This window comes from Mauremys reevesii, linkage group 12 (genome assembly GCF_016161935.1).
Source record: "Mauremys reevesii isolate NIE-2019 linkage group 12, ASM1616193v1, whole genome shotgun sequence".
Lineage (NCBI taxonomy): Eukaryota > Metazoa > Chordata > Testudines > Geoemydidae > Mauremys > Mauremys reevesii.
The window spans coordinates 25840081-25865996 of record NC_052634.1 but is presented as its reverse complement, the minus strand read 5'-3'; the positions used below and the strand labels follow the sequence as shown (position 1 = coordinate 25865996).

Sequence of the window (25916 nt, the reverse complement as noted above, 5' to 3'; positions counted from 1 at the left end):
CTGGCCAGGGGCAGGACATTAGCACAGCAAGGGAGGGGTGTGGCAGTGACATCACAAAGGCTTTTTGCAGGACCTCAGACTATTGGTCAAAGGTGGTGGGGAGGTGGTGACCTCACAGACAGATGCTGACATCAGGCAGGCAGGACTGGGGTGAGGGACCAGGGAAACCTCAGAGACCCCTGTGGCTTTGCTTCAGCAAGTCTCCTGCTCCAGGTCTCTCTTTGAGGACTGAGAGAGTATTCGGGTTCACGGACGTGAGCGCCAGGAGGAACCTCTTTCGAGTTTTTTCCTTCCCTTTTAGTGATTTTACTAGAAAAGAGCCGTCCCTGTTTAGAAGGTAAGAGCCTCCTCGAGGTTTGAAACCTGTTCAGTCTGATCCATCAGGTGATAGTTGAATTCTAGGCATGGAAAACACAAGCTTAAGGAGGCAGAATTTTATTTCACACTTGGGATTTTGTCCCATAGAATCAGTGGGGGACATTAGGGTTTGTCCTTTTTGTTTCACCTTTTCCTCCATCCATCCCTCCCTCCTTTCTCTTTGTCTCTTGCATCTTTTGTCTTTTCACCTGTTCCCCTCCCAACACCAGGAGGTGTGTGTGTGTGTGTGTGTTTGTGTGTTGCGGGGGAGTGCTCTGCAGCTCCCACTCTGGGAGGTCCACCCAAAAATGTGGGGCTGAAATAGTGCTCGGGCAGTGATTCCCACCGGTGACCTGGGCCATCCTTTGGGCTTTCTGGTGAGAACCCTCAGCCTCCCGTCCTCAGTCTCTACCCTGATTGGCTGAGCAGGGGGTTATTGACAGGGAGGAGACTCAGGTACTTGTTGTTCTCTTTTAAGACCAAGTAAATAAGTCAGACCCAGTTCTATGTTTGATGAATTTTGCTGCTTCTCTGCATTAATGGTCTCTGAACAGTTCATGATTCTCTCTAACATTGCAGTTCTCCTCAAATACTTGCTGAATAATTACTGTGCACTCTTGTTGGTCTGGAGCTCATTTGAGAACACTTAAGTCATTCAATGTTTGAAATTCAAGATCTGATGGTTAGTTTGAAAATCAGGGCTCTTGGGTCCTACTCCCAACTCTGCCACTGGCTGGCTGTGTGACCTAAGACAAGTCAATTCTCCTTTCTCAGCCTTAGCTTCTCCCTCTTTCAAGTAGGGATAATAATGATCCACTCCTACCTACCTCACAGTGGGTGGGGATCCATTGGAGAGTGTCACTAGGAGTAGTGAATAATATGAGGTGTCCTATCACGTTTACTCCGATCAGATTATGACATAATACAATAGCTGAAATAGTCTATTTGATTTGTATTTTTTTATTTTGAAATTGTTAACAGCAGCAACTACTTAGCTCAGACTAAAGCATCTTATCTAATGTTTGTGATCTAAGTGTCTCCTCTTTGTGTGTGATGAGACAATTTAACACACTCTGACAAACAGGAGATGCTTTTGTTTTGCAACAAAATATTTTTGCAAAGAACTTTCATCCCATTTGTTTTGATTTCAAGAAACAAACTGGTTTAGTCTGAAGGGGATTTTCTGACATTGAGCAGGCGCAGTGTGTCCCATGACACCCGCCCGCTATACGCCGGCCCCTGCTGAGGGCGCCTGGCTGCAGCTGCAGCTGGTTCTGCTGGTGCCCTGTGGTTGCCTCGTTCGGCCAGGAACAAGCCTCAGGTGAGCTGAAAAGAATCCTGTCCAACTGAGTCTGGCAGCCGCCATCATGTAGCCAGAAGTCCCCACACATGTAGGGAAACAAACCAGCCACCAGAAAGTGGTCCATTGTCTCACACAGTGCCAGAGCCATGAAAAGTACCTGTGCCACTGGCAGATACTTTAAGGCTTCCGGCAGTGAGTTCTGGGGACAGTTGCTCACTTTCACTGAATGTAACTGTACGTGCAGCTCTGTGCAGTCACATTTGATAGAAGTTTGGTAATTAAATTATACAAGAAGGTCAGGTTCAGTGTCTACTACCACCACTATGTTTTGTCCCGAGAAACCTTTAAAGCCATTCTGAGGGGAAATGGGACCTTGCCCACAGAAATGGTCTATAGGGACGGCTCCAGGCAGCAGGCGGAGAGATGATCTCATCAAAATGATTTGACTCCTGGGTAATGTTAGCAAAATCACTAAAGGAATGTCCGGAGTTTCTATTGGCACTTAACTTGCCTGCCCCTGGCTGGCTCTGGTTGTACAAGATGGACGTGCAGTCAGGGTTCAGTTGTGTAAAAGGAGTAATCACAGTGCAAGGGATGTTAGGCAACAGAGAACTTTGTGTGTGATGATGTCAGGTTTTAAGGACCTAAACTGACACTCATGGTTTGTAAAACTCTTGTTTTGTAGGTTTAAGATGAATTGGTTTGGTTCTGCTTTGTTGGGTTTTTATAATGCCTCTGAAAATCCATTTGAATCATTCAAAGTGGCAAAACTGCCGGACACCTTTTGCCAGACACAGGTAACTAGTGTTGTTTGGGTTTGGGATTTAGCATTTAACCCTTAAGGTACCTCACTACTCTATAAAGTCCAAGACCACAGTTATGGCTGTAGTAAGGGGCAGCCAGAACCAGAAGGATGAAGAAAGAAACATTGGTTGGACAGACGGACGGATGGACAAACCGAATAATTAAGCCTCTGTTTAAAAAAATCCACAAAAACGCTTAAAAACATTAAAAGGAAAAAAGGGGCAAAATGTTTCCCCGTTTACCAAAATACCTCAGCCTAGCTCTGCCCTTGGGGTTTGGGGGTGGGGGCACCGATAGCAGGGTTTGCCTAGGACACCAGGTGCTGCAGCTAGTCCAGGGCTGCCCCTGCCCAGAGGCCTTTATTCCTCCAGCCTGCGAGGACAGAGGGGGTGTCAGGAAGTTGCCCCTTCAAACCCACACACAAAACCCCTTCTGAGGAAAGGCAAAATCCTGAAGAGAAAAAGTGACATCAAGAAGGACTCCAGAGACAGAGCTTTTTAAGACCTTGGGGAATAGTTGAGTATCTGACCAGAGACTTGAACCCTGGACCCTCAGATTAAAAGTCTGATGTGCTGCCAACTGAGCTAGCCAGGCTCACAGAAAGAGTAAGTCAGTTCATGCAGAGGAGAAGCTATGGAAGAAAAAGAGAGCAGGAAACAATAGAGGAAACCTGCTGGTCTCTCTCTCTCTCCCCCCAGCCCTGGCCCTGGCCTGCTCCTCCCGCCAGCGCCCTGAGGCATTTTGCCAGCACCATGCCCCAGTCAGCTCCACCCTCCCCAAATGCTGGAAGACCCAGCTCAGGAACCTGGCCGCTCTTACAGCCGCCTCTTCCGCCCTGACCAAGAGGGAGGGGGATTGAGTCTCCTCCCTCAGGCCTGTGCCTCAGCATCCCTGGGAAAGACCAACCCCAAAGTGACTTTGGGCCAGTAGGTCAACCAAGAGGGCGCCCTCCTGTGCCTGGCTGCAGCCCAGCTGCAGAACTCCGAGTAAACCCAGGAGACAGCCCCCTTGGTTGACCTACTGGCCCAAAGTCACGTTGGCCATGTTGGTCTTTCCCCAGGAATGCTGAAGGGCGGGCCTGGGTGGGGGGGTGTGCGCAATGTCACACCCTCCTCCTGAACTTACTGCCAGAGGCTTGGACACTGTCCATGGTAGAGGCGGTACACCTAAAATCCCTGCTTGTCTCTGGTCACACCCCCTTTCAGAACCTTTAAACTGTATGATGTCCTACATGGGTGGTCTAGCAAGGTATAGGGTTCCTGGTCCCCGGCTGCCTGAAAACATGTTGGGGTGTGGTATTGCTAAGAGAGTGCAGACAGCAATATCTGTTAACGTGTAGGTGTCTTGGCATTTAGCCACCAATGGCATAAGGCAGTGTGCCTCAGTTTCCCCTCCCACACAGCAGCGTAGGCCTGTTATGCTTTTGCTGCTGTGCCAAGCTTCCAGCCTGTTTACAGGTATGAGATGAAAAGAAACAATTCTTGTGGGACTGTCTTGTCACCATCCCTAGCACGTATAAAAGTTTTTTTTTCCCCACAAAACAGGTATGTCCTACATCTTTAAAGCGTTTACCACTAGTATTAACTCCTTGGGCTTGATGACGTAGCAAAAGACCCCCAGATTAACAGCAAATCTACAGCGGACAGGTTTTGTTCACACAATTTAGCTTGTTTAGTGTCTATTACATTTCCCAATTCCTTTGTGTACCCTCGTAAGTGCTCTGATGCAGATTGTTCTGCCTCTTTGGAGAAGGTTTTAAATTCAGGCATGTGTTTGAGGTGTTGGCAAGGAAGGGTGCACTGCAACCATGCCTGCCCTTGGCCCAAATCACACATTCCTTCAAAGCTTGTAATGTCTTTTCCCCTCACCCACGTATCTAACAAATCTCTCATTTCATTTACATAAGCCACATTACTGAATCCAGATCCTCTCTTAAGACTCCTGAATTTAACCCTGTAGGTTTCAGGTGTAATCTGAAACTGTTTTAAAACTAGTTCCTTACATTTACCATAGTTTGTAGCATCATCAATAGGCATCTCATTCAATATGTCCATAGCTCTTCCAGTCAATTTGGCTACCAATGTGACCATTTTTTGACCACCAGGGATTTCACAGAGGTGCAGAGTCTCTCAAAGGTGATGAAATATTCAGCAATATCACTGGATTCATCATACTGTGGACATAGTCACTCCCATTTGTGGATTTTTGGGGAAGTGGAGCCAGCTGCTGGAGGGTTTTGTCTCTTCCACTCCATAACAGCCAGTCCATGCTTCTGGGCCTCAGTTTGGGCCTCTATTTCTCTGTCTCTTAACTCCAAGGCTCTTGTGTGAGCAGCTCCCTCCCTGGCTGCCTCTGCTTCCATAGCCCTTCTGTGCACAGGTGCCTCTGCTTCTTTGAGCTTCAATTGAAACTCCCGGTCCTTTGCCTTCTCTTCTGCTTCCAGTCTGGCCAGCTCTAGTTAAGTAGCTGCCTCTCTGGTAGTCATTTTCCTCCTTTCTTGTGCTGAGACACCCCCTCTGCAGTTCACTGAAACTGGGATGCACTCAGCTCAGGGGGCTTCTTAGTTAACAGAGACTTTCCCAGCGCCCAGTGTTCAGCCTTTCTGGGCAGCAACTTGCAACCTGTGCAGTTCCAGCTTCTTCTGCTCTTCACTCTTCATTAGTTTGCTTATTTTTCTTTCCCTATTTCCCTTACCCGAAAGGAGCAAACAGAAAATCATAAACCAGTAACCACTTTGTCTGTTCTCCAGCCACCACACCCAACTCACTACCAGTCTCTCAAAGCAATCAGCTGTGAGTCTGGAGGTCAGGACTGGGATAGCAGGGGCTGCAGGTCAGGAGTGAGGGGCACCGTCAGACCTGGAGGGAGCCCAGGGGCCTGCGAGTCGGGAGTGAGGGGCACCGGTAGGGCTGTGAGTCTGGAGGTCAGGACTGGGATAGCAGGGGCTGCAGGTCGGGAGTGAGGGGCACCAGCAGAGCTGTGAATCTGGAGGTCAGGACTGGGATAGCAGGTGTAGCGGGTCGGGCGTGAGGGTCACCAGCAGTGCAGTGACTGGGGAGCTCAGCGGGAGCCCAGGGGGCTGCAAGTCGGGAGTGAGGGGCACCAGCAGAGCTGTGAGTCTGGAGGTCAGGACTGGGATAGCAGGGGCTGCGGGTCGGGAGTGAGGGGCACCGGTAGATCTGAGGGAAGCCCAGGGGGCTGCAGGTCAGGAGTGAGAGGCACCAGCCACGCAGTGACTGGGGAGCAAAGTGGGGAGCCAAGGGGGCTGTGGGTCAGGAGTGAGGGGCACCGCTATAGCTGGGGGGAACCCAGGGGGCTGCGGGTCGGGAGTGAGGGGCACCAGCAGACCTGTGAGTCTGGAAGTCAGGGCTGGGATAGCAGGGGCTGCAGGTCGGGAGTCAGGAGCACCAGCCGCACAGTGACTGGGGAGCTCAGCAGGGAGCCCAGGGGGCTGCGGGTTGGGACTGAGGGGCTGGGAGTGAAAACTGTGCAGTTCAGAATGTGAATAGTGACCCCGTCTCCTTCCTGCACCTGCTCTACATTGCTCCACAGCAGCTTCTCCACCTGCAGAGTCACCCCAGCACGGCAGTGCAGCCGCCCAGGGTTCAGCAGGGGCCCTGGCAAGGACAGTGGGTTCAGCTAACAGCCCGGTGTGCCTGGCCGTGAGGCAGCTGTAAAAAAGCAACCCCCCCCCCAGAAGTACAGAGACTGAATTCCCAACTTTAACATCATGACCCCCTGTAGAAAGCCACACGTGTCAGTTGTATTTTCACAGGGAGATGCAAAAATCAAGTGACACCAATTTTCAAGTTGAGTAAATAAAGTTGAGGAGATAGTTATTAACCTCCCAAAAATACACTAAAGATCCCTCAACATAACACCTGAAGGTGAAATATGGACAGAGACAAACCTTGTCAGCAAAGGCTCATTTCCCAAACGATCCTCAAAATGTTACTAATTCCCACCCCTCCTCCACAGGAGCTCTGTGCAGTGTAACTGTTCTGCAGGCAGCTTCCCATTAAATGCTGTTGTGGGACATTCCCAGGCCTGGAAATGTACCAAGGACAGAATTTGAAGAGCAAACCTGGCTCCCCGCACCAGGCGGGATTTGAGTGTTTTGTCCCTGTCACTTAGTCTTTGTCAATAGTACAGACGCCAGGGGCAGGACTCCAGGCTCTGCTTGAGGGATCCTGGCACAGGGGCTGCAGGAGGGAGGGGGGCAGAAAGGATTGCAGGTTCTGACCTGTGCTCTGGAGAGGAGGTAATAATTGAAGGGGGTGTTTTTGACTATTCCCCTGCCTCAGGGTCCCCAGGGCTTAAATTCTACATTCCACAGGGCCAAATAAGGGGGTGATGCCATGTGGTCAATGAAAACCAGTGCTCCATAGGTGAGGTTTGAACTCACAACCCCAGCATAGCTCCTCTCAGCACTGCCCTGCAAGTACTGTGCACTAACCAATTGCACCACTAGAGCACCTGTTAATTATAATTCTGAGACCCCCCTAGGCTGATACAGGCAAGGAGTGACCCCAAAACAGTCTCAGTGGAGGTGAGAGCCGGTAGCGACAAGTGTTGTACTCGGTGGGATGGATCCTTCTTAATGGTTCCAGGCACCATTTGACACCTTGTGGTCCCACCAGGAGCAGAACAGGCTCCCTAAAAGCAGGGCCGCCCAGAGGATTCGGGGGCCTGCAGCAAAGCGGGGGAGCAGACATAAAAAAGGTGCCACCCGCTGTGGCGCTTGTACTCACTGGATGGCGTCCGAGTCTTCAGTGGCAGCGGGTCCTTCACTCGCTCCGCGTCTTCGGCAGAACTGAAGGACCCGCCGCTGAAGTGTTGCCGAAGACCCGGACTGCTGCCGGGTGAGTAAAAATTAAAAAGGCGCCTCTAGCCAGGGAAGGGATTCTTGGCCAGGGCTTGTGGGGCAAACTGCCCCACTTGCCCCCCGCACTTGCCCTGCCTAAAAGTAGCAGCCACCAGAGCCCCACCCCTTCCACTCGAGGCCACGCCCCTGCCCTCCCTTCTCCCCAAGGCCCCGCTCCTACGCTACCTCTTACCTCAAGACCCCTCCTCCCGCTCACTGCTCTCCGCCCCCTCCCCACCCTCACTCGCCCTTACGGTCATTACAAAGTGGCAAGGCAGAGCCCTCCCATTTTTAAAAGCCCTGGGGTGTTGTTTCCCCCTGTTCAGGCACCCCTGGGGCCCTGCACTTCACTCAGCTCTCCCTGATTTCAGCTGTTAGTGAGGGAGCCTCACTGCTAGCACAGACTGGGCAGTTTGTTGCATGAGAGACACTGTCCCAAAGCAGGACTAATGCTTAGAGCTGGTTATCAGCGATTTCAGATCTTTTGGTCTGCAGCAAGACTCTCCATTGAGTCTTAACCAGCTCTGTTATTACACAGGGAAGAACAAAAGGGTGAAATGGGACCTGGAACCCTTAAGAAGAATCCACCCCACCAAGTACAACACTTGTCGCTACCTGCTCTCAGCCCCACTGAGAATGTTTTGGGGTCGCTCCTCGCCTGTATCAGCCTAGGGCGTCTCAGAGAATGATAACTAGCAGGTGCTCCAGTGGCGCAATTGGTTAGCGCACAGTACTTATAGGGCAGTGCTGAGAGGAGATATGCTGAGGTTGTGAGTTCAAGCCTCACCTGAAGCACTGGTTTTCATTAGCCAAGTGGCTTCACCCTGTTATTTGGCCCTGTGGAATGTAGAATTCCAGCCCAGGGGACTCTGAGGAAGGGAAGAGTCAAAAACACCCCCTTCACCTATTACCTCCTCTCCAGAGCACAGGTCAGAATCTACCATCCTTTCTTCCCCACCCCCCGCCCCTGTGCCAGGATCCCTCAAGCAGAGCCTGGAGTCCTGCCCAACCTTGACCCCTGAGCCTGGAGGGAGAGGAGCAAGGAGCCATTGTTAGAGGGCTTTCCCTTCCCCCGCCCACTTCCCTGGCTCTTGTCACGCAGACAGCAAGCAGCAAAAGACCAGAAGTCGGAAGCTCAGACAAAGGGATGGTTACTGGGGTTAGTTTCCAAGCAAGCAGATTCCAAAGCCCTTCACACCAGTCGGGCTTATCTCTATACACCGACAGAGTCTGTTCCCCAGTGTCCCCCTTCCCAGCTCTGACACCGCAGTTCTTACAGTCTAGATCTGTGCAGGCAGCCTGAATCTCTCTATTCTAACAGCCATCGGCCCCTGTGGGAAAATGATCTATTCAGGGTTGTCCCTAGACATTTTGGTGCCCTACACGGCACCCCCGTCCCCCAGCCCGAGCTGGCAGAGCGGAGCAGGCTGGGGCCAGGTCACTCCACTTCCCGCCGCCCGGTAATTGCAGGGCAGGCCTGACCCCACACTCACGGGGCGGCGGGAAGTGGAGTGATCCAGCCCCAGCCTGCTGCACTCTGCTCCCAGCCTTGGAAGTTGGGGGGGAAACACCCCCCAGCACTCACCAGCGGCGCGGCTGGGAGCTGGTGGAGCAGAGCAGGCTGGGGCCAGGTCGTTCCACTTCCCACCGCCCGGTGAGTGCAGGGGGCGCCTGATCCCTCCTGCAGTCCACCGGGATGTAGCTCAGGGGAAGGGACAGAGTGGGGGGGGGGGATGGGGTGGAGCAGGGGTGGGAAAAGGGTGGTGGGGGCAGACCAGGGGTGGGGGGCTGTGGGGAAGAGGCGGAGCAGGGGCAGGGGCAGCTTTCCTGGCCGGCTCAGCCAGCCGGGGGATCGAGGTCGCCGCTGGAGCAGTACCCAGCTGCATAGGGCACCAGGAAATTTGGGGCAATTTGGTGCCTCCACGTCCCTTAACCACGCAGTGTCCCTGTAGTGTGGGCTGTCTTCATAGGTCCTTTCTCAATCTTTCTCACCCTCTTGTCTGGAGTCTCCTGTGTCTCTGCTTTCTAAGCACAGACTCACTCTGGCTGTTCAGAGGAGGGGAGGACCATGCCTATGCGTGGCCAGCAGACAGCAACAAAGTCCCCTAGCCAGCCTGCTCCCTGCCATGCCAAACACCCACTGAAGGCCACCCACAGACCAGCATGCAGGGCGGCTGCTGATGCTCTGTGGCCAACATCACAAGACGGTAGGAAAGCAGGGCCAGCCCCCCTGGTGGGGCCTCTGACCGTTCCCACTCCAGGTGCTCACTTTTGCAGTGGGGCAGGAGATTTTACCCCAAGAGGCTGTTCCCCAGCTGGCGAGAAGCAGAGAAACACCCAGGCTCCCAAGGCGCTATGTAGCAACCCCCGTCCAGCACAGGGACAGGCGCACACTTGGAAGAGGGAAACTGCTCCACACGCTAGCCCGGGCAGCCGCCCATTTTCTTTGGCAAGTCAGGAAGGGCAAAGGCGAGACTGGAAGCACCTGGGGCTCATGCCCCAGCCTTTGTGACACCCAACCCCCAACTTCTTTCCTGGGCTCTAGCTGAAGCCAGAGCATTGGCCTGAGCGGCCAAGAAGAGGTTCCAGCCCTGAAGGTAGCAGGACGTTCAGCCCAAAGGTAAAACTGGACAAGCACAACCACAAAGGGACTCGAACCCTCAATCGCCTGATCTGAAGTCAGACACCTTATCCATTAGGCCACGTGGTCACACAAGAAAAAACTCTCCAAGTACTTCTTTAAAGAAGACGGGCACTGTGTTTCTCAGACTCAGGTCATCTACTGAGGGGGGTTGAGACTCTCTGGGCACAAGAAGTCGAGATCCCAGCGACACGTGAGACTTAATTGTCTGGAGCCAGGTGCAGGGCTTTGGCAGGGAGGCTCAGGCATGGGGGATTGGGGTGCAGCGGACGGACCGGCTGTCTAGGTACAGAGATTTAGTTGCACTGAGGCACAGAAGGGAGGAGAAGGAGGAATCCCGCTGATGGTCAGTGGCTGTGCAGAAAAAAGGGTGTTGATTCCCCCATCCTAAATGGGCTGATTGGCTTGACCCTTCTCCCCTCTGCAGAGCATGGTGGGGCTGCAGCTCACCCCTTGTGGGGCAGGAGGGCACAGGTGCAGGGCGCTGAGCTCCAATGCACCTGGAAGGCAGCTCCAGTGCGGTGGGGCAGGGCAGGGCCTGTGGTTTACGTTCTGCGTTGCCTGGTGCTGGGCTATTGCACAATCCCCAGCCACGCCGCACAGCGCGCCCCGAGAGGCGGTTGGGGGCCAAGCAGACGATCCAGCATGAGGGGGGAGAGGATGTGTGGTTGGGGGGAGGAAAAGCCTTGGGCTGCACTGGGGGAGCGCAGAGCAGGGGTGACACCCCAGAAACCTGCAGCAAAGGGATGGACAGGTGGGGTGGGTGGATAGAAGAGGCAGCGAGCCTAAAAGGGGAGTGGGGTCTAGTGGTCAGAGCAGGGAGGGGGCTGGGCGCCAGGACCTCTGGATTCTATCCCTGGCTCTGGGAGCAGAGGTGGGTCTAGAGGTCATAGCAGGGGGACCGGGAGCCAGGACTCCTGGGTTCCATTGTGGCGGCTGCTTTTTCCTGTGTCTTCCTCCCTACAGATCCCAGCCCAGCCCCCTAGCAGAATCTGACTGGGGGAGGGGGTTGCCCTGCCACTCCAGACTCGTGATTCGAACCCCTCCCCCCATGGGCTCTGACATCACGGAATCTCCCCCGCCCCCAAGACAGAAAGTAGGAGCCCCTCCCCGCATGCGGAGGAAGCTAGTGAGTTTCTTGGGGGGTCTCTGGCGGAGGTGACAGCACCCACCAGACACCCACTCATGGTTGCAAGGAGACCCCCCTGCACAGCCCCCTGCTACGAGGGGCCAGGGGCGCCCAGCCAGGGTCAGGAGGTGAGATGGGGTTGCAGTGGCAGGAAGGGGGCAGAGCTGGGGGTGGTGCCAGGTCTGGTGCTGGCTTCACGGGGAAAAAACCACACTGCTCCCCCGCAACAAACACAAAAACAAACACACACACACACACAAACAACTCCTGGTCTTGGGAGGGGAACAAGAGAAAGGACAAAAGAAGCAAGAGACAAAGAGAAAGGAGGGATGGAGGAAAAGGTGAAACCAAAAGGACAAACCCTAATGTCCCCAGTGATTCTAAGGGACAAAATGCCAGGTGCAGAATAAAATTCTGCCTCCTTAAGCTCCATGCCTAGAATTCAACTGTCACCAGATGGATCAGACTGAACAGGTTTCAAACCTCAAGGAGGCTCTTACCTTCTAAACAGGAACGGCTGTTTTCTAGTAAAATCAGGAAAACAGAAGGAGAAAAGTCGAAAGAGGCTCCTCCTGGCGCTCACGTACGTGAACCCGAATACTCTCTCAGTCCTCAAAGAGAGACCTGGAGAAGGAGACTTGCTGAAGCAAAGCCACAGGGGTCTCTGAGGTTTCCCTGGCCCCTCCCCCCTGTCCTGCCTGGCTGATGTCAGCATCTCTCTGTGAGGTCACCACCTCCCCACCACCTTTGACCAATAGTCTGAGGTCCTGCAAAAGGCCTTTGTGATGTCACTGCCACACCCACCCCTTGCTGTGCTAATGTCCTGCCCCTGGCCAGGCACTTTGGGGGTTTGAGCTACTCCCTGTGGATCACCCCACTCAAGGAGCGTTCGTTCTAGGCAGCAAGCCGGCTAGACAGGAAAACATCAGACGCTGCTCCCAATGCTACACTCAGTTTTTCAGAAATTAGTCGACTTTATGGCCAGAAGAGACCATTAGAGCATCTAATCTGACCCCCTGCATATCACAGGCCTCCTGTATGACACAAGAGCTACTTTTGGGGCAAACACATTCCAGAAAGGCATCTAGTCTTCATGAAATGACATCAGGAGATGGAGAATCCACCACTTTCCTTGGTAGCTTGTTCCTGTGGTGAATCATCTTCGCTGTTGAATATTTGTGCCTTAGTTGTAATATGAATTTGTCTCTTTTCACCGTCCAGCCATTGGGTCTTGTTCTGCCTTTCTCTGCTTTAATACCCAATCTTTTCTCTCCATTAAGGCCCTTCTACACCCCCCAGTGCCCAGAGCCCAGACCCCACAGCCCCCAGACACCCCCAGCCAGGGTCCTGCCAGATCTTCCCTGGCCCCCAGTCCCCAGAGTCCCTGGCCAGGGGCCCAGACACCCCCAGAGCCCCACCAGCCCCAGGGGGAGCTGGGCACTGGCGAAGGGGAGAGAAAATGGGGCCCAATCGGGGGGGGGGACAGGGACCTTCTCAGGGGTTGGGGAGGGGTCACCCTGGGGCTGCTCGTGGCTCTCTAGGAGAAAGGGGGCAGGGCGGGGGCGGAGGGTCCCCACGGGGGCAGCGGTAAATCCGAGGATCTCAGCCCCCTTTCTCTCCCGCTCCCCGGGGTCACTGGCTCCCGGCCATGTCCGGGCTGCACCGACACTTCCCCGCCCTTTCCCAGCCCCCGCGGGACCCCTGCCTGGCTCCGCCCCCGGGACCCCCGCTGCGAGATGCCGGGTTTCCCTCCCCCACCCCGGACACCGGGGCGGAGTCACCGCCCGGCCCCGCCCCCGGGACCCGGAGGCTGCAGCTCCGCAGCGGGGTCGGGGCCGGGCACGGGGGGGTTAATGAAGGTCTCTCCCGCCGCGATCTGCGCATGCCCAGAGCCCCAGCAACCTTCTCCGGCCCGGGAGAGGCTCCAACGGCCCCGCACGAGCCAGGCAGAACCGCAGCTCCCAGCGCGCCTCCCTCGCCGACGTCACTTCCTTTCCACTAAGAGTCCGAAACTACATCTCCCAGCCTGCCCCGGGGGCGCGTCCGCCCTCCCCAGTCCGGGTGAGGGAGGGGTCAGCAGCTGGAACTGCGCATGCTCCGTGCGAGCCCCGCTGGGGGCGGGAGAACAAAGCTGCTGCTGCCGCCTCCGTGTGAGCCGGTGAGTGAGACCCCGGGGGGGGGGGGGGGCGGGCACGTGACTCTGCCCCGGGGAACCTGGGAGAAGCCTCGGAGCCGCCTCGGCCCCGGGAGCTGCAGCAGGATCCGCCCCGGGGAGTTGCGGGGCGGGGGCGGGGGTTGAACTGTCTCTGGGCAGCCAGAGGGGGGGAGTGGGGCGGGGGGTTAATTGGCTCCTGTCCCTGTTTGCGCCTCTCGCCCCCGGCACAGAGTCTCTCCGGTTCTGCCCCGTTTCTCTCTCGGGGTCTCGCTCGGGCTGTAACATCCGGGGAGATTCGCCCCCCCCCGTTCCGCTCTCTCGGCTCCCCTGCCCCCCCCCCCGGTCTCTCCATGAGTCTCCAATGTCCATTTAAAATCTCTCCGATGGGGGGGCCCCCCCCCCGTTTTACCTGCAGCGATTTGTCCTTGTCCGGGTGGGAAATTGTTGCCCCGGGTCAGTCCCCAGCACGTGGCTGCCCCTGGCGGGGGGGCGGGGGTGAGATGCCGGTTCTCTGCCGGGGGCGGAGGCACGTGTCCCCGTGGGGCTGCCCGGACCCCGGTTTCCCAGTTACTGCCCCCAACTACCACCTGCCCATCCCCCACTGCTGCCCCCTTCCCTCCTCCAGGGACCGGCCAGCTCCCCTTTGCCCTCTTAAAGCAGCTCCTCACAGGGCTCCCTGCTGCCCGTGGGAATGGTGGGGGGAGCCATCACTTTGTGTATATGAATTGGATAGTAATATAAAATCCAGTCCAACAGCCCCCCTTTTCCCTCTAGTTATTTAACAGTAATATAAAATCCCCTCAGATCTTGGTGGTGTTCATGGAATCATAGGGTTGGAAGGGACCTCAGGCAGTATCTAGTCCAACCCTTTGCTCAAAGCAGGACCAATCCCCAACTAAATCCTCCAACAGATTTTTACTGCAGATTTCTAAATGGCCCCCTCAAGGATTGAACTCACAACCCCGGGTTTAGCAGGCCAGTACTCCAACCACTGAGCTATCCCTCCCCCCTCTCATGTTATCAACTGTGTAGTTTCTGACACGTATTCTCTGCAAATCTCAAAGATTGATAAAAATTATCCTAAGCCCCACTTTTTCTCCAATTGTCTATTTCTAAATGACTATGGCCTGAGATTTTTCCCTGTCTCTCTAATTATAAAATACTAAGAAAATCTCAAATTTACACCTTTTCTCAGATTCCTGAACATGGATATAAAATGTTGGCAAATGTTGCCCATTTTCTCTCTATTCAGTTATCAGATATTGATGTGAAACACTCAGATTTTACCTCGTATCAACAACTGATATAAAATCCCTCTGATTTTCCACTTTCCTCTCTAAACGTATTTAATACCCATCAAACCCAGAGGCCTCCCCCTGTTTGGGGGATCAGTGGTTCCCAGCTGGTAACAGGAGAGTTGGCTGGACCCTTTTCTTTTCTCCAGCTGGCACTGGGTGAGGAGGTCACTCTGAGTGCAGCGTGCGTCCAGAAGTGTCCCAAAGCCCATGACAAATGGTCTCTGGGAGGGGTTGCTTCCCGCAGTGCGAAGATGTAGCTAGTGACAGGGCATGGACCTTTCTTGCCCTTCCATTCTCCTGTTAAAGCAGCACCGCCCAGGGATCCCTCTGCCCGTGTGACTGGCCAGCAGGAGGCAGTGATAACTTTCTATCCACTTAGCAGACACAGTGAGGTAACTGTTGCTGGGGTAGGGGATGGGGTGTCTGTGTGGGGAGATTGCAGCTGGAGCTGAAGGGGTATTGTGGGAGGGGGAGGCCTCTGGGTGACTGGGCAGGGGGTACCCTACTCAAATTGGTGGGTTCTGGAGGTTTGGGGGGGGGTTCTGATGTGCCCAGCCCTGAGGCTGTGGGTCCTGGAGGTGGGTATCGCTGGGGACTTGTGGGTGCAGAACAGTGAGGGTGGGTGTCTCTTGGGGAGGCGGGGCAGGGGGCTGGAGGGAGCCTGGTGCTGTGCCAGGGGCTCAGTCGTGCCCAATGCACAGAACTGGGTGGGGGAGTCCCAAGCGCTAGGTCGGGATGCCAGGCAAGCAGAGGGAGGGGTCCCGTTGTAAAGCATCAGGGGGTCCCAGGCAAACGGCCTGGCAGGTCCTGCTGGAGGACAGGTGGGGGTCCTAGGCAGCAGGGGCGGCTCTAGGCACCAGCAAAACAAGCTGGTGCCTAGGGCGGCCAAATCTAGGGGGCGGCAGGCTGGGCCGGCGGACCTGCCGCAGTCATGCCTGCGGGAGGTCCACCGGAGCCACGGGACGACCGGACCTGCCGCAGGCATGACTGCGGAGGGGCGTCCCCGCGGCTCGGCTGAACCTCCCGCAGGCATGACTGCGGCAGCTCAAGCGGAGCCGCGGGATCCGCGAACCGTCCGCAGCCGCGGGGGTCCAGCCGAGCCACGCGGGACCCTCTGCAGTCATACCCGCGGGAGGTCCGCTGCTCCCGCGGCTCCGGGGCGCCTCCCGCGCATGACTGCTTGGGGCGGCCAAAACGGTAGAGCCGCCCCTGCTAGGCAGGCAGTAGGGGAATCCTGGGCAGGCAGTGAGGGACTGAATTCCCAGTGAGGGGTCCCCTGCGGGGGTGGTCCCTGGCTGTTGGGGGCTCTTGGTGGGGGGAACCTTTAGGATTCCCAGCCTGCCAGTGATGGTCTGGTGGGGGTTCTCTGGCCAGTGGGGTGCTGAGGGGTATCTGGAGTCCCTGTTCAGGGATTTTGGGGGTTGGGTCCCAGGGAATATCTGGTGGGACTCTGGCTGCGGGGTCTGGGCTCTGGGTACTGGGGGTGTCTGGGGGGCCCTGGATGGAGGCTCTGGGGGCTGCTACTAACCATGCTCCTTCTCTCTGATCAGCTTGTGCCAGAATCCTGACTCCAAGCACATCCCAGCATTCCCCAGCCAGGCCCAGTCACCAGGATAACTTTCTATCCACTTATCAAACATCTTGAAAACTCCAGGACCTTCCAGTTCCATTGGGAAAATTTGTGCCCCGAGTCCTTATACTAGATCTGGGGGGTGCGGCAGGTGGGAAGGGGGCTAGAAATGCCACACAATGGTCTCTTCCACAGCGTTCTGGACTCATTCATTCTGAAATCTGCTTTCATTGAGACCATTGTTAATCCAGAGTCACTGCATGGAAAGACAAGGAGTGACTCCAGATGGACAGTGGGGCAAATGAGATCAGCAGTTCTCCCTGCAAGGAGGGGCTCTCATTAGCTGCTCTCCCCAGAGAGCTAAAGGAGGGAAGCTGCTCAAACGCTCTGTCCCTCTCTGCCCGGGATATTGGGGTTCAGCTTCCTGGGTCAGACGCTGCAGCCTCCATTGTGATCTGGGAGACCAGGCTTAACAGCTGCTGCTCCCCCAGGGGGCTCTGTGCTGGGATGTGACCTTAATTAAAGCTGCTTCTCTGCCTGGCCCAGGTGATGACTTTCTCCAGCTGGTCCTAGCCCCTTGGGGCAGCCCTGGGCCCTGTTAATACAAATTCTACCACAGACTCCAGGTAACTGAAAGTCCTCTGGGAAAGTGCTGGGGACTGGCAAGAAAGTGACTCTGCACAAACAGCCTCTCCTCCCATTAGCAATTGCCAGGAGCAAATCCAGCCATGGGAGAGCAAAGCCCCCAGGAATGGGACTGTCCCAGCCAGAGGGGCAGGGAGAGAGGACAGGGGAAGGAGAGACTGAAAGGGGCAGTGGGAGAAATGAGTGGGGGGGAGAGATTTCCAGCTCTCTAGTCCACCCAGACCCATGTATTGCAGCATTCCTGGGCAGAACCACTTTCCAGTGATCAAGAAAAGGATCAGACAGAGGAAAAGCTGGTTCTTGACTCCATATTCCCCCTGCTGAGGTGTGACTGCCGTGGGGTCAGTGTCAGAGGGAATCCCCCACAGTGACTCCTTGGGTTCTGCTCTTTTCTAGCCTTGTGTTCAGAGACTTAGTTATGAGATTGGGAGAGGGAGAAGGAAGGTTAAAAATCTCTCTGTGGGCTTAGCCTGGCAGGAGGGGCCAGCTCCACACTGTAATACAGAGATTGAGCATTTTCCCAGGATGGCAGAATCTAGGATGTCTGTCTGCAGGGAAAGGGCCTGGGGGAATTGTGATGTGAAATTAACTAAAGCCTGTGCTGAAACCTCCACAACTGCCCTTCTCACCCTCCCAGGCTGCAGAATGACGTCCATGTTTCGCTCTAGCTCATCCCATCCTCCCGTGGGACAGGGGAGAGAAATGGCTGCAGAGGAGCCTGTTCAGGTAGGGATTGTCGGGGGGTTGCTGATGGGTTCCTGCAGGAGGGAGAGGGACAGCAAATACACCGGAGATGGGAAGATTTGCACAGTCTGGTTTGGAGCCGGGCAGGAAATGCACAGGGTGGGGAAGGGAGGAGGACAGCTTGTGACATTCCTGCTGGGGGGAGTTTAATGAGTGGCCCAGATTCTAGGAACAGACCCATGAGATTAGGATGTGGAAATACCCCAATTTGTGAAACAGAAAATAACCCTCCTACATCGGGCTAGGAAAACTGACCAGACTCCCAGTGCTGGAGCCTGACCTGACTGACCAGCCGCTGTGAGATATGAAGGGGGCACCCACCAGTGAGGTTTAGGGGAGATTCCCCTCCCTTCATATCCAGCTCCTCACAATGGGGAGGGTGTTGGGCTTCCTACGAGGGAGCTCTCCCTGGTCCCTGCTAGGGGCTCCATCTCCTTTATCCGTCTGTGGCTAGTAGGCGTGTGATGGATCTGCTGGGAGAGAAAAGGGGCTCTGTATTCATCCCCTTAACCTGGTGTTTCCAGGATGCTCTGAGTGGGGTGGAGGTGGGACTCTGACTGTGATCCACCCAGAGCTTGCATTTGATTGACTTCTCTCCCCCACAAATAGTGGGGCTGTGAGTGGGACATCAGGTACTGAGTGTTGGACCCTTGCTCTTTCAGGGGCCAGTGACCTTCAAGGAGGTGGCTGTGTATTTCTCCAGGGAAGAGTGGGCTCTGCTGGACCCTGCTCAGAGAGCCCTCTACAGAGACGTCATGCAGGAGAACTATGAGAATGTGACCTCGCTGGGTAAGGATTCCTGTCCCCTCAGTTCTTGGAAGGGGAAATGAAGAGATACGGTTCACGCCAGCCCCACAATGCCACCTCTGCTCTGTCCTGTCTCTGCATCACCCCAATATGCCAGGGACCCACACACTGCCACAGACCCTCCCCTGCTGCAGAACACAGGAACAATATTGCACAGTGTCAAATATCTCCTGTTTGCAACAGTAAACTTCTTTGAGATGGGGCAACCACATCTGAACGCAGTGTTATGCTCCTACAAAGCACACGGGATCTTTATAGAGGAAGATAAACACGCACACGCGCGCGCGCACACACACACACACACCCTCTGCCAGAGCAGTTCATAGTTACCAGTCTGTTGTAGCTCGAGTCAATCTAATGGCCAATTACACTGAGCACGAGTGTGGGGCTGGGCTCTTGTCGGTCGCAATCCAATGCTCCGGGAGTGTGGCAAGATGAACCCAAACTCCCATGGCCAAACACCCTGGTTCTTATAGGGTTTTTGCCTTTGTTGAAGTCTATGGATTTTGCTGTATCTGTTTGTGATCGGTTACTACTTAACTGGTGTAAACATTCCAGTGCACCTCTGAGAGGGTCAGCCTGTCCTTTTGTTCTGATTTAATCAATTGTCCTCAGGGGTGCCAGCCTTGACCTCAGGGTCATCAATCTGCCCTTTGTTATGAATGCACGTTGATGATTCTTTGATGTCCTTTAAGTCTCTTGACTCCTTCTTCCTTGACTCTGGCTATAACAATGGCCTTTACACCTTCTCTTTTCCTGATGCATACATCCTCATTCACACAAACCCACTGAGAATACAAACAGTAGTGTTTTATATCGAGCAAAAAGGCATTGCAAATGAAACCTTGCCTTCAATGTTTCTCTAATCTACTTAACATAGACACAATCGAGAATCCTGTCTCTTATTTACTAAACCTTAAAACAAAGACATGTAGATTTAACTAGAGTGCCTAATTTGTAATACATAGAGGAAACCATAGTAGACAGTGTAACTTATCCTAAAACAAAAGATGACCATAATCAGTCAGAAGGATTGTTCTGGTCTGTCATTCCTTTCTGCTATTCAAACAGGGTGGCTGACAGGATGAAATCAAATCATACATTACATTCTCACAGTACATTATAAAATCCAGCTCCTACAGCCGTATTCGAGATGTGGGCGTACCATAGATTTGTATACAGGCAATATGATATTTTTTGTCTTTTCTATCCCTTGCTTAATGATTCCCAGCATTCCGTTCGCTTTTTGACTGCCGCTGCACATTGCGTGGATGTTTTCAGAGAACTATCCATGACTCCAAGATCTCTCTCTTGAGTGGAAACAGCTAATTTACACCTCATCATTTTGTATGTCTAGTTGGGATTATGTTTTCCAATGGGCTGCACTATGTGCTATCCTGACATCTAGTACTGCTGAGATCCTGCATTCAGTACTATCCCTGCCCTTCCTGTTCCCTTTCTCCACTGAACCCCACCAGCCCATGGTTACTGTTCCCAGCTTCCCCAGGACTCTCTCATTGTCTCTGGACCTCTCCGTCAGCAAGAAGCAGTGGCAGGGAGACTTGCCCTCTCTCTGGAGTCTTGGATTTCTGGGACATGGATTTACTTTCTCTGTGTTTTGGGAGCCTCTTTGAAATTGAGTGTCTGTGACATTAAGCACAGTGCAATCTGGAGTGTTGAACAGCTGTGTCCCCTCAGTTTCCCAAGCTGGGGTGACTTTTACACTGTTTTACTGTGAGAGCAGCCGCTCCTGGGCAGGTAACACACAGTCTCCAGCATGTAACTCGCTCCCAGCTACACATTATTTAGTGCTGCTAGTCAGCGACTCAGGAGTTACAGTGCAGCACAGGAAAACCCCAGAAAAGTCTCTGTTCCCAGACTTCCCCCAGAAATGTGCATCTTTCCCTGTCCAGCACAGTACTGAACACTGCAAGCTCATATGAAGTCTGTCATTTCATCAGTGGAAACTGACATGCACCAGCCTTGTTATCCCATGTAGATGAGGGGACTCACCCCTGCGGCACCCCCTGCTGGTGACTTCTGGGAATTAGCTCATTCCAGCTCCAGCGCACCCTCTGCAGGCCGGTGATCCACCTGTCCTCTGGCCCCCCATGTCCCTCCCTGGACCTGGTGCCCCTTTTACCTGGGGTGCTGCCCTCTGGCAGTAACCCCTCAGTCTTGGGGTCTCCCCTCCCCAGGGAACTCCCACCCACTATTCCTACCTCGGCTCAGTATAAGGCCAGTCATCGTCTAGCCCCACACCCTGGGGCAGGCTGCAGTATCAGCCACTCATCACTGGCAAGGAGGGTTTGGACCTGCTGCCTTTGCCTACCGCTGGGCTGCCCTCTGCAGCCCCCCAGTACCTATTGCCTTCTGCTGGGCCGCAGCCTGGGTCTTTCCAGGCTGGAGCTCCCCAGCTCCTCTGCCTTTCCCCAGCCCTGCTCCACTCAGGTACCCTGTGTCCAGCTCCCTGCAGCCAGGCCCATCTCCCTCTACAAACAGAGAGAGACTCTATCTGCCCCTGGCTTCTCTGCCTTTATAGGGCAGCTGAGTCTGTTTGGGGCGTGGCCCCAGCTGCAGCCACTTCCCCCAATCAGCCCAGCCTAAAAGCTGCTTTCTCCAGCCACAGCCCCCTCCCAGGGCTGTTTTTAACCCTTCAGAGCAGGAGCGGACGTCCACCCCGCTACATCCCAAATGCAGTTTCCAACACACTTTAATCCAAACACGCTAGTTGGATAAAACAATAAAACAAGATTGTTAATTACCAAAAAAAAAGATTTTAAGTGACTACAGGTAACAAGTCATAAAAGTCAGAATTGTTTACAAAAGAAATGCAGATAAACCACAAATAAATTTGTTAGTCTCTAAGGTGCCACAAGTACTCCTGTTCTTTTTACAAACTAACGTGTAAGTCAGGGGTGGGTAAACTACGGCCCGCAGGCCACATCCGGCCCCTGAGCTCCCGGCCGGGGAGGCTCCCCCGTCCCCTCTCCTCCCCTCCTCTCCCCTGTTGTCCCCTCGCCCCCGCTGTCCCCCTGCAGCCTCAACATGCCGCGCCCTCAGCGCTCTGGCCCACCGCTCCTGGGCAGTGCTGCAGCGGTGGGGCTGCGAGCTCCTACTGCTCTGAGTGGCATGGTAAGGGGGCTGGTCTGCGCGCTCCTGAGGGACCCCGTGTCTAGCTGCAGCAGGCAGCGTGGCTGTGGTAAGGGGGCCAGGGCCGGGGGTTGGATAAGGGGCAGAGAGTCCTGGGGGGCAGTCAGGGGACAGGGAGCAGGGGACGGTTGGGCGGGCGGTCAGGGGATGGAGAACTGGGGGGGTTGATAGGCGTAGGAGTCCCGGGGTCTGTCAGGGGGCAGGGGTGTGGATATGGGTTCATATCCAGGACCCCACCCCCTACCCAACCCCGTTGCTACCTGTCCCTTGACTGCCCTGACCTCTGTCCACCCCCCTGCCCACTGACAGACCCTTGGGACTCCCACACCTATCCAGCCCCCGTCCTCCCAGAACCTCCGCCCCATCCAACTGTCCCCTGACTGCCCCCTGGGACTCCCTGCCCCTTATCCAACGCCCCCACCTCCTTACCATGCCGCTCAGAGCAGCGTGTCTGGCAGCCACGTGGACCACGCAGAGCCAGACACACTGCCCAGCAGGAGCGCACAGCCCTGCCCTGCAGGAGCGCACTGCCTGCGCGGTGGCGTGGCTGCGGGGGAGGGGCTAGCCTCCCCAGCCAGGAAATCAGGCACTGGGCAGGACGGTCCTGTCGGCTGGATGTGGCCCGTGGGCCGTAATTTGCCCATCCCTGATCAAGGGCATAAACCTATTGAGTCAGCAAGACATGCAGGGGTATGTCTGTGTGCTGAGACTTCCGAGGCTTTTCCATGCCCTGTGCTGTGAAGCTTGTGTTTGGGACACAGGTAGTACAAGCCACATGGCAAAGGGAATATAAAGGGCAGCTGCATCATCTCCATTTTGTCTTCAATCCCTCTTCCTACCTCTGGAGCAACTTCTCTACAAATTGAAGCCTGGAACAAAGGACTGAAAGACCCATCGAACTTGTGGATGTGTTCCAGACGGACTTTCAAGCCAGCAGCTCAACAATACTGCTAATAACCTGATATATAGATTTGGGAATGCATCTCACTGCTTTTCCATTTAACAACTTTTTTTGTGTCGTGTCCTGTCTTGTCTTTCCATGCTAAAGGATTGGCTGGCAGTGTGGTCTTTTGGGTAAGATCCAAACCTATAGTGATCTTGTAATGTGGCTGACCTTTTGGGGTCAGAAAAACATTTTGTATATGAGCAGGGTTTTTAAATAACCTCTCACTGTACTGGACCTAGGTGCTGATTGGGAGTCAGAGAACTGGAATGCAATAAAGGGGGCCGTGTGATTTCTTTTTTCAGCTTCTCGATAACCCGTGTGTGGGATCAGAAGCACAGTTTGTGACTGGTCGTTGAGTTTAACTTCAGTGTTAACCACCAGTTTTGGGAGCATCTGCTCTCCTTTTCATCCTGCCCTGACCCTGGCATTTTCAGTGTGGACTGCCCCAGGCACACCGTCACACTAAGCACTGAAGTTAAATTAATAGAATGTTTTTTATGACAAAGTTATGAAATCAAGTGACCTCCTTTGTTTTCTTTCATCTGAGCAGGGTTTCCAATTTCCCAACCTGATGTGATCTCCCAGCTGGAACAAGGGGAAGAGCCATGGGTCCCAGACCTCCAGGGTTCAGAGGAAAGAGAGATCCTGAGAGTTCCCTGCACAGGTGAGGAAATATTAAACCAACTCAGAATCTGTAAGTGCCTGAAGGAAACATCTGGGATGCCCTACAATGCCCTTGGAAGGTCTCTCAGTTCAATATTGTCCCTAGCAGGGGTCGTATCCTTAGGGTAAATATAGCTCATGGCTTCCTGTAGACACTAGCAGACACCAGGCAGTAGCTTCCTCCCTTCCCCCTGTGAATTTGGATGGGATGTGAAGCCTGAATTGATCCCCTCCTCTCTCCTGTTTGGGGAAGAACTTGGGGGAGTTCAGTTCCTGATTTTTATTTGACCTCTCTCCAGTACTTGTATTGGTTTGACCTTCCCCTTTCCATCCCTGTTTGAGGTTTCTGTCTCTTTCACAGCAGGTGACACAATGGTATGTGAGAAAGAGGAGGAGAATTCTCAGCAGGAAAATGTTGAGCAAGTGGATAAACACAGAGCATTATCACAAAGATTGAAAAGGAATGTGTCCTGGAGTCATAAGCAGGAAAAATCCCATGACATTCAGCACAGACCAGAAGGAGAGCAGGGAAACCAGCCAGGGGAGAAAGTGGGTAAATGTATTTCCTGTCAGGAAACTCAGAAGGACCTCAAGGAAACCACAACACAACAGGAAATCCTCAGCAGAAAGAGAAAAAATACATGCAGTGAGTTTGTGGAAAACTTATGTGATTACTCCATCCTTATAAAGCATCACAGAATCCACACAGGGAAGAGGCCCTATGAATGCAGTGAGTGTGGGAAAACCTTCAGTCGCAGTTCACACCTTATTACGCATCAGAGAATCCACACAGGGGAGAGGCCCTATGAATGCAGTGAGTGTGGGAAAACCTTCAGTCGCAGCTCAAACCTTCTTGCCCATCAGAGAATCCACACAGGGGAGAGGCCCTATGAATGCAGTGAGTGTGGGAAAACCTTCAGTCGCAGTTCGCACCTTATTACGCATCAGAGAATCCACACAGGGAAGAGGCCCTATGAATGCAGTGAGTGTGGGAAAACCTTCAATCGCAGCTCAAGCCTTCTTACCCATCAGAGAATCCACACAGGGGAGAGGCCCTATGAATGCAGTGAGTGTGGAAAATGCTTCACTGACAGATCATACCTTATTAGGCATCAGAGAATCCACACAGGGGAGAGGCCCTATGAATGCAGTGAGTGTGGAAAATGCTTCACTGACAGCTCAGCCCTTTCTCAACATCAGAGAATCCACACAGGGGAGAGGCCCTATGAATGCAGTGAATGTGGGGGAAAATTTAGTCGCAGCTCAGACCTTATTACACATCGGAGAATCCACACAGGGGAGAGGCCCTATGAATGCAGTGAGTGTGGAAAATGCTTTACTGACCGCTCAGGCCTTTCTCAACATCAGAGAATCCACACAGGGGAGAGGCCCTATGAATGCAGTGAGTGCGGGAAAACCTTCTGTGGGCACTTAGCCCATGTTAGTCATCAGAGAATCTGCAAGGGAGATCAACAACATAAACACCTCTAGGGCTATCAATACTTTTTTTTCTGTAATAATTTTCCTGATTCCCACATAGTAACGTTTAAAGCTGTTTGAACTGTTTGCAGCATGGTTATCCCTCAGTTTGACCAGATGAGGGGCCCATTTTTGCCTTTTGCAGTTTGCCCTGTTTTGAGGTGGACCCATTTGTCCTTTCTATCAACTCCATTATCCCATGAGTAATTCGAGTGTGCCCTTCCTATCAGGAACCAGGGAGCATCACATTTATACTATTCTTCCTATTTCAAAGTTATTGTTGGTCACCAGTGATACAGATTGTATCATTGCCAATTGTTCTCACGTTGCTCTGGGTTGTGCTGAAGAGCAGATACAATGGGAATTTTTCAAATTATAGTTAAATGAAGAGGAGCAGGGGCAGGAAAAAAAAGTGTAATTTCAGCCTCTGTGACACTGGAAGGAGATGGGGAGACGCAGAGATTCCCTTCTTCCCCATCACTGCAGAACTGTTACCTTTTGTCTGAGCCATGCAGAGGTTATCATCATCACATTCTATCCATTCACTTCTCAAAGTGTCCTGTGAGGAACAGTTCTTAGCTGTCTGTGCTTGGAGATGATGCTTTGACTTCTTTAATCTTATCTCAGAGTCGCTCTGACTGGAGATGAAAGTGTCAAAGACCTGGAAGGGGAATTCAAATGGATCCCAAACACAGTGTGCTCATTGGGAGTTTAAATCCCAGGTTCCATCTATTGGTAAAGCCACTTCTGGCAAGGTGTGAGTGGTTTTGTCCCAAATTATAGCAATGCTCGGATACTAAAAATTTTGTAAATAACATAACTGGCTATTGAGACAGTGCTGAGTGAAGTATGTTTGAATGGATCAGAGGAGAATGTGATGGGAGAATCTCTTGTCCTGATTCTGAATAATCAGATGTAACCTGCTGTGGAATTTCCCTTCACACTTTCATTGCCATGTATTCTAGCTCTCTGTGATGTGGGTTTCTATCTTTCCTGAAGGCTGTTTGGTCACTCAATTGGATAGTAGTTCAGTTTGATAGGATGTAGCTAGATTTATTGGAGAATTTAAGACAAATGACTATTTGCTAAAGTCATCATTTCTCACTTCAGCTTTGCTTTTTCCCCATCCCTGCACGATGTCATGGAGAAGGTTGAGGTGCAGTTCTGTCAGCGTTAGAGAACTCTCCAATTTACTGGACAGGCTAACAAAGAAACAGCAGTGATTTAAAATCTCTACTCAGAAATTGTGAACAACAGCAGAACCCCAACTAACTGAAGGAAGTGCATATGATCACAGTGTAGTTCAATTGTTTAAGTCAATATTGTCCCAGATGTTCTGGGGAGAAAATTCCATGGTA

The 25916-nt window shown here is 53.4% G+C and overlaps 1 protein-coding gene and 1 non-coding gene across 2 annotated transcripts; both read left to right on the top strand.

Moving 5' to 3' along the window:
• Window positions 1–3695: 3695 nt before the first annotated feature.
• Window positions 3696–24495, top strand: LOC120375925 (zinc finger protein 3-like; the record flags this gene model as incomplete). The annotated part of the gene is made up of 2 exons (XM_039496947.1): window positions 3696–3712; window positions 23727–24495. Coding segments are annotated over exons 1-2 (786 nt in total), but the record flags the coding sequence as incomplete, so codon positions are not given.
• TRNAI-UAU lies at window positions 8030–8123 on the top strand. The gene is made up of 2 exons: window positions 8030–8067; window positions 8088–8123. It is a non-coding gene; the product is annotated as a tRNA-Ile (tRNA).
• Window positions 24496–25916: the final 1421 nt, after the last annotated feature.